Source organism: Gorilla gorilla, chromosome 13, assembly GCF_029281585.2.
Source record: "Gorilla gorilla gorilla isolate KB3781 chromosome 13, NHGRI_mGorGor1-v2.1_pri, whole genome shotgun sequence".
Classification (NCBI taxonomy): domain Eukaryota; kingdom Metazoa; phylum Chordata; class Mammalia; order Primates; family Hominidae; genus Gorilla; species Gorilla gorilla.
In genome coordinates this window covers 109,722,007-109,730,000 of record NC_073237.2, presented here as the reverse complement: position 1 = coordinate 109,730,000, position 7,994 = coordinate 109,722,007, and the positions used below count along the sequence as shown (strand labels likewise).

General features: G+C 52.9%; 1 protein-coding gene across 3 annotated transcripts; it reads left to right on the top strand.

The window, feature by feature from the left end:
• The first annotated feature begins 2,293 nt into the window (after positions 1-2,293).
• HDHD3 (haloacid dehalogenase like hydrolase domain containing 3) lies at positions 2,294-5,864 on the top strand. 3 transcript variants are annotated; one of them, XM_004048472.5, is made up of 3 exons: positions 2,294-2,565; positions 3,753-3,826; positions 4,752-5,864. In XM_004048472.5, the coding sequence occupies exon 3, from the start codon at positions 4,927-4,929 to the stop codon at positions 5,680-5,682; it is 756 nt and encodes a 251-aa protein (XP_004048520.1). In that variant the 5' UTR covers positions 2,294-2,565; positions 3,753-3,826; positions 4,752-4,926; the 3' UTR covers positions 5,683-5,864. The 3 variants fall into 3 exon arrangements, with proteins under 3 accessions (XP_004048520.1, XP_004048519.1, XP_030870759.1); XM_004048471.5 differs by having other exon boundaries at positions 3,712-3,826; XM_031014899.3 differs by having other exon boundaries at positions 2,294-3,826.
• Positions 5,865-7,994: the final 2,130 nt, after the last annotated feature.

Here is a 7,994-nt window from a genome sequence, read left to right as displayed (position 1 = left end):
ATCTGTGTAGATTCTTCTTGGCCTCTCTGTGCAGTGTTCCTTCCTCCAGGGTATGGGGCAAGACCCTCTCAAAGGGGCCTGAGTGGTGGGGGCCGTCTTATGACCTGTCTTGCCTGAGGTCATAGTGCAAAGTGATGAGACTAAAGACGAACAGAGCACAGGCACAGAAGTATCTCAAAACTTCCCCTCTGGTACCTCCCCAGTCTCTTTGGCCCAAATCCCCTGGCTAGTAACATTCCTGTAGTTCCTCAGTGTCTCTTTGATTCGAAGAAAAACTTTCTTGCCTGGAGGCCTTTGCATCAGGGCGTCCCTTAACCATCACTCAGATCCTCCCCCTCTGCCTAGCCAACTCTTATATATGTTTGTATTTTTTAAAGTTTTTTGAGACTAACATGCATTACATGCATTACTTTTTTTTTTTTTGAGATGGAGTTTTGCTCTTGTTACCCAGGCTGGAAATACAGTGGCCTGATCTTGGCTCACTGCAACCTCCACCTCCACGGTTCAAGCGATTCTCCTTCCTCAGCCTCCCAAGTAGCTGAGATTACAGGCACGAACCACCACGCCTAATTTTGTATTTTTAGTAGAGACGGGGTTTCAGTATGTTGGACAGGCTGGTCTTGAACTCCTGACCTCAGGTGATCCACCCACCTCGGCTTCCCAAAGTGCTGGGATTACAGGCGTGAGCCACCGCGCCCAGCCAGCATACATTACTTTTGCAAACAAAAATAAAACTCTTTTTTTATTCTTCAAAAGAATAAAAAAGCTCCCTGGTGGTCTAGTGGTTAGGATTCCAGGCTCTTACCACAGGGTTCTTTTTTTTTTTGTTGGGGGGGACACAGTCTCGCTCTTTGCCCAGGCAAAGATTGTGCAGTGGCGCAATCTTGGCTCACTGTAAGCTCCGTCTCCCGGGTTCATGCCATTCTCCTGCCTCAGCCTCCCGAGTAGCTGGGACTACAGGCACCTGCCACCATGCCCGGCTAATTTTTTGTATTTTTAGTAGAGACAGGGTTTCACCGTGTTAGCCAGGATGGTACCACAGGGTTCTTAAAAACAAAAAGAGGCCAGGTGCTGTGGCTCATGCCTGTAATCCAGCACTTTGGGAGGCTGAGGTGGGCGGATCACCTGAGGTCAGGAGTTCAAGACTAGCCTGGCCAACACGGCGAAACCCTGTCTCTACTAAAAATACAAAAATTAGCTGGGTGTGGTGGCACACACCTGTAATCCCAGCTACTTGGGAGTCTAAGGCAGGAGAATTGCTTGAATCCAGGAGGTGGAGGTTGCAGTGAGCCGAGATCGCGCCATTACACTCCAGCCTGTGCAACAAGAGTGAAACTCTGTCTCAAAAAAATAAAAAATAATAATAAAAAAAAAAAGAATAGGCCGGGCGCAGTGACTCAGGCCTGTATCCCAGCACTTTGGGAGGCCGAGGCGGGTGAATCAGTTGAGGTCAGGGGTTTGAGACCACTCTGGCCAACATGGTGAAGCCCCGTCTCTACAAAAAATACAAAAATTAGCTGGGTGTGCTGGCACACGCCTATAATCCCAGCTACTGGGGAGTCTGAGGCAGGAGAATCGCACGAAACTGGGAGGCGGGGGTTGCAGTGGGCTGAGATCGCGCCACTGCACTCCAGCCTGAGCGACAGAGGGAGACTCCGTCTCAAAAAAAAAAAAGAGAAAGAATAAAAAAGCAGGTTACTGCAGCGGACTCTACCCTCACCAAGTTATCTTGGATTTAACAAGTTTCCAACTGAAAGCAATTCCCTCCAATACCAACTGGGGCCCTGAGACCAGAGAGGGGCAGGGCCTTGCCCAGGTTCACACAACACTAAGCAAGCCAGGCTGGGTCCCAACTCCCCTCCTCCCAGTCAACCTGGGTACTTCTCGGGGGTATCCCGATCCAAAGGAGGCCAGGAGCCGGGGTTGGGGATGGGGAGCGGAGAGAGCGGTGAGGAGCGGCGGTGTGGCGGGCAGGGGGTGCGCAGACAAGGCGGAGAAGGTGCTGGTAACGGGGGCTGGGGAGCGGAAGGGTGCGGGCTGGGGAACCTCAGAGGGTGCGGGGAGGGAATAAGGGGCGTAGATGGTGCAGGGTAACGGAGGCGCGCAGTGAAGGCGGGTGACAGGGGCGCAGAGAGGTGCACAGTGAGACGAAGGAAGGAGAGGGGACGGCGAGGGCGACGGGGGATGGGGCGGGAGACGGCGAAGGTGAGGGGGATAAGGGCGGGGACGGGGCGGGGACAGAGGCGGGTCGGGATGGGAGGGAGGGGCGGCCCGCGCGATCCCCGCCCCGCCGCCCGGCGCTTGCGCACCTCCGCCCGAGCTCGCGGGCCTTGCGGCTGCGTTTTCAATCTGCTTCCTTGTGAGTCAGGTGGGTCCTGGGCCCAGGAACCGGCCCGGAGCCGTGGACGCGCTACAGCTGAGAAGGGGACCCAAGGGGTCGGCCGCGGCCAAGGCCCCTAGGACCGCCGCCCCAGGTCACGCTGCCGACGGCAGCTATAGACATTGTGCGTGAGGTCCGGGCTCCTGGACTTCGCCTTTCCCGAGCCCTGGAGGTGGGGAGAAAAGGTGAGCAGTTCGTGCCTGCAGCGCAGAGCCCCAAACCCGCGCTTTTAGAAATCGAAAGAGCCCTGCCGGGCGCGGTGGCTCACGCCTTTACCGTAAAACCAGCACTTTGGGAGGCCGGGGGGCGGGGTGGGGGGGAGGATCACGAGTTCGGGAGTTCGAGACCAGCCTGGCTAACATAGTGAAACCCCGTCTCTACTAAAAATACAAAAATTAGCCAGGTGTGGTGGCGCGCGCCTGTAGTCCCAGCTACTCTGGAGGCTGAGGAAGGAGAATCGCTTGAATCCGGGAGGCGGAAGTTGCAGTGAGCCGAGATCGCACCACTGTACACCTGGGTGACAGAGTGAGACTCTGTCTCAAAAAAAAAAAAAAAAAAAAAAAAAGCCGTCCGGGTATAGTGGCTCACGCCTGTAATCCTAGCACTTTGGGAGGCTGAGGTCGGGAGTTCGAGACCAGCCTGGCCAACATGGAGAAACCCCGTCTCTACTAAAAATACAAAAAAAAAAGTAGCCGGGGATGGTGGCGCATGCCTGTAATCCCAGCTACTTGGGAGGCTGAGGCAGGAGAATCGCTTGAACCTGGGAGGCGGAGGTTGCAGTGAGCCGAAATCGGGCCATTGCACTTCAGCCTGGGCAACAAGAACGAAACTCCGCCTCAAAAAAAAAAAAGGCTGTGGGTCAGGAGCCAGAGCCCTCTGCTCTAGTCTTAGCTGTGCCAATGTGACTCCCTGTGTGATTTGGGGGTAAATTACTGCCCCTCACTGGGTCTCTGTCTACCCACCTGCAAAATGAGAGGATCTTTGGATGAGTCTCCTTAATTCATTTCCTGGACAAACTTCCTCCAAGGCTCCCCCAGATTTACCAGTGACGCCCTTCCCTAAGTATCAACTTAGCCCTACTTTGAACTCTGGCCCCTCAGGTTTCAAGGGGACGGCCTTGTCTGGGATCAGCTCTGTCTGGGGAAAGAAGCTGCACCAGCCTCTGGATAGCAGGCTGAGTCATTTGTTTCTTGTGCCTTGAGTCAGTTCTCTCATCGGCTCTCCTCCTAGGCCAGTGTTATTACCTCCAGTAAAGATGGAAAAGTTGGGGTTCAGAGAGGGCTAGAGACAGACAGCCTGCTGTGTCCTGTCTTTTCTCCTGTGCTGTACAGGTTCACCAATTTTTAAAATCCAAATATATCTCATGGTACAGTGGAAGAACTGGCCAGAGAGTCTGGAAGTTTGGGTTCTGGTCCTGGCTGTGCCACTGACTCACTGTGACCTTGGGTAAGTACCTGCCCCTTTCTGGCTCAGTCTACTCTACCCAGCAGCCAGGATATTGTTCAGATGCTCTGCAAGGCCCCTTCTGTCTTTGACATCCCTAATAATGATAATAGCAATCATAATTGTGTCCTGTGTGCCAGACAGCTGGCCTCTGTCTACTTGCCCTGCCTCAGGGCCTTTGCACTTGCTATTTCCACTGACGGGAGCACTCACCTACCTCTGCTTCTTGCACATTCATTCTTCTGATCTCCATTGAAACTTGACTTGCAGGGCTGGGAGTGATGGCTCATGCCTGTAATCCCAGTACTTTGGGTGGCCAAGGCTGGGGGATCACTTGAGTCCAGGGGTTGGAGAGCAGCCTGGGCAACATAGTGAGACCCACCCCACCCCACCACCCCCCATCTCTACAAAAAGTTCAAAAATTAGCCGGGCATGGTGGCACGTGCCTGTAGCCCCAGCTACTAGGGAGGCTAAAGCAGGAGGATTGACTGAGCGTGGGAGATCGAGGCTGCAATGAGCCATGCACTCCAGCCTGGGAGACAGAGAGAGACCCTGTCTCAAAAAAAAATTAAAAACTTAAAAATAAATAAAAAGAAACTTCACTTGCTTATGACATTCCCTAACTACACAGACTAGATGCGGTCCCTGGATTTATATCCTTACGGTATCTATTGACTTCATTATATTTAAGTGTTTGTATAGTTCTTTGCCTAATATCTGTATCCCTGTTCTTCAGTGCCTGTAAATGCCTTAAGGGCTGGAAATCTGTCCCATATGCTAGCAGCTAGCTCAAAAAGGTGCTCAGAAATTTGTTGTGGATTCAGAGTGACTTTCCTAGGGTCACACCATTGGCAGCACCAGAATTTGAACCCAGTCTGTCTGATGTCAGGGCCTGAGCTTCCACCTTACCTGCTATTTTTCATTCTAGGATCTTGTGCTGTGAAGACATTTCCCAAGTGCTTCATGTTAGCCAGCAAATCTGACCCACAAGGCCTGGAAAGAGGTGATTGTTAGGTTGCACAGAGGTGGTCTTATCCAGCTCAGCTTCCCCTGGGACCCACCGTGGGACCTGAGGCAGAACTGGGGTGGACTTGGCCTCCTCCATGGCACACCGGCTGCAGATACGACTGCTGACGTGGGATGTGAAGGACACGCTGCTCAGGCTCCGCCACCCCTTAGGGGAGGAATATGCCACCAAGGCCCGGGCCCATGGGCTGGAGGTGGAGCCCTCAGCCCTGGAACAAGGCTTCAGGCAGGCATACAGGGCTCAGAGCCACAGCTTCCCCAACTACGGCCTGAGCCACGGCCTAACCTCCCACCAGTGGTGGCTGGATGTGGTCCTGCAGACCTTCCACCTGGCGGGTGTCCAGGATGCTCAGGCTGTAGCCCCCATCGCTGAACAGCTTTATAAAGACTTCAGCCACCCCTGCACCTGGCAGGTGTTGGATGGGGCTGAGGACACCCTGAGGGAGTGCCGCACACGGGGTCTGAGACTGGGGGTGATCTCCAACTTTGACCGACGGCTAGAGGGCATCCTGGGGGGCCTTGGCCTGCGTGAACACTTCGACTTTGTGCTCACCTCCGAGGCTGCTGGCTGGCCCAAGCCGGACCCCCGCATTTTCCAGGAGGCCTTGCGGCTTGCTCATATGGAACCGGTAGTGGCAGCCCATGTTGGGGATAATTACCTCTGCGATTACCAGGGGCCTCGGGCTGTGGGCATGCACAGCTTCCTGGTGGTTGGCCCACAGGCACTGGATCCCGTGGTCAGGGATTCTGTACCTAAAGAACACATCCTCCCTTCTCTGGCCCATCTCCTGCCTGCCCTTGACTGCCTAGAGGGCTCAACTCCAGGGCTTTGAGGCCAGTGAGGGAAGTGGCTGGGCCCTAGGCCATGGAGAAAACCTTAAACAAACCCTGGAGACAGGGAGCCCCTTCTTTCTCCACAGCTCTGGACCTTTCCCCCTCTCCCTGCGGCCTTTGTCACCTACTGTGATAATAAAGCAGTGAGTGCTGAGCTCTCAGCCTTCCCCCACTAACCAGCTCCTAGCCTCTGCCGTCCCTCATTCTCATTCACACCTGTGTCCCTTTTCCACTAGGAGTCGACTTCACATCCAAAGGATTCACAGAGGGCCCCACTAGCTTCAAAACCAGGCACTTTCAAACTTGGTTTTAGCAGCAGGGGCCTTTAGTCATGGGCGATCTGAAACCCCATTATGCAAAACTAAAAACAGACCCTGAAAAACTGCTGGAGTTGAAGCAGAGGTGCTAAGGTCTCTCAGCTTCTGAAACACCCTCTGGAAGCCTGGGGTCAGTGCTTAGTTTGAAAAGCAGGATGCTAAGCCGTTCTGTAGGGACACTGTCCATTAGCACCACATAGTATGAAGGGGAGAATTTAAACAAGGAACCCCATGACAGTCATGAGAAGAAATCCTGTTGACATATGCCTGCCCCGTGTTAGGTAAGGTGCTGAGTTACTTACATGCACATATAACCCTCAAAGCTACCTCGTTGGGCCTAGGTGGTTTGACCGCCTCCACAACTTTACAAATGAGGAAACTGAAATTCAGAGGTTAAGCAGCCTGCCCGAGGTCACAGCTAGCATGCAAAGACACCAGGATTCCATTTAGGCACATCTGAATCCAAAGCCCATTGGCTTGACCACTAGGTTGTAAGTAGATGAGGATGCTTGTCATGTGAAACGTGGTACGGTGGAGATTCTGGGAGAATAGGGGAGGTGTCCTAAAGAATATCAATCTCAAAGGGCACCCCAGTCGCAGAGACCAGTCTGGAGGTAGGAAAGTATGGGGAACAAGGACTGCAGTGTAGGGAATAGGTTTGGAGGGAGGGGGAAGAACTGGAGGTTGAAGTAGGTTGGGTTTTTCAATTCCTTTTTTCACTTTAGGAGGCTGAGGCAGGAGGATCACTTGAGCCCAGAGTTCGAGACTAGCCTGGGCAACATGGTGAAACCCCCATCTCTTCAAAAAATGTAAAAACTAGCCTGGTGTGCTGGCATGCACATTTACTCCCAGCCACTCGGAAGACTGAGGCAGGAGGATCGCTTGAGCCCACAAGTTCTGTTACAGTAAGCTACGTGCCACTGCACTTCAGCCTGGGCAAGAGTGAAACCCTGTCTCTAAAAACAAAACAACAAAAAGTTCTCCTGCCTCCCCACCTTCCCACACCTTTCTACTTGGTATTTGCTGGACATCTGTGTTCCTTGCCCAGTGCCAGGGGATACCACACGTTAAAAACACAGGCTGGCAGTGTGTTCTGGTCAGCAGCTAGGGAGGGCTCTAGAATGGATGCTGAATTCAGTAGTGGCAGTGGGGGTGGCTTTAGATGAGCAGGGGGACAAGGAGGACATTGCTGCAGCAGGCCCATGAACTGTGGAATGAAGGCTGCTGTGAGGAGCTGGGTTGGTGGAATGGGAGAAAATGGCATGGGGGCCTTCAGGTGCCAAGAAGAGCCTTGGCTTTGACCCAGATTTTTGAGCAGGGGCTGTGCCCAGGCAAAGGCAGGGAAGATCTCTTTGGGACTTGACCAAACCCCTTTTGGTCTGTTTTCCTAGGGACTGGCACCAGGGCCAGGCAACAGTAATTTCGTTGTTTTTTGTTTTGTTTTGTTTTTGAGATGGAGTCTCGCTCTGTTGCCCAGGCTAGAGTGCAGTGTTGCGATCTTGGCTCACTGCAACCTCCGCCTCCCAGGTTCAAGCAATTCTCCTGCCTCAGTCTCCCAAGTGGCTGAGATCACAGGTGTGCACCATTATGCCCAGCTAATTTTTTGTATTTTTAGTAGAGATAGGGTTTCACCACATTGGCCAGGCTGGTCTCAAACTCCTGACCTCAGGTGATCCACCTGCCTCAGCCTCCCTTTGAGACTCTGTCTCAAAAAAAAAAAATTAATAAACAGTGGTTTTCAAACTGTTCTGCGGCTCCCAAAGAAAGTGGGGAGGGCTCTGCCTTTCATCTTCTTTGGACGCAGGAGCCTAAAGTTGTAGGTAAGATTACTTTAGAAGAGAGTTCCTGGACAAAAGTTTGAAGACCACTGTTCTAGGGTGAACTCTTCATGGAGACAAACATAAGGGACTTGCCTTGGGTCTTGGTAATGTCTCCAGGCTCTTTCCGCTACACTGAGCTGCGACCCACTTATTTCCGAGAATGCAATAAGGGTA

Excerpts from the sequence above, each read along its gene's own strand:
- HDHD3 (XM_004048472.5), top strand. The coding sequence starts at position 4,927 with ATGGCACACCGGCTGCAGATACGACTGCTGACGTGGGATGTGAAGGAC.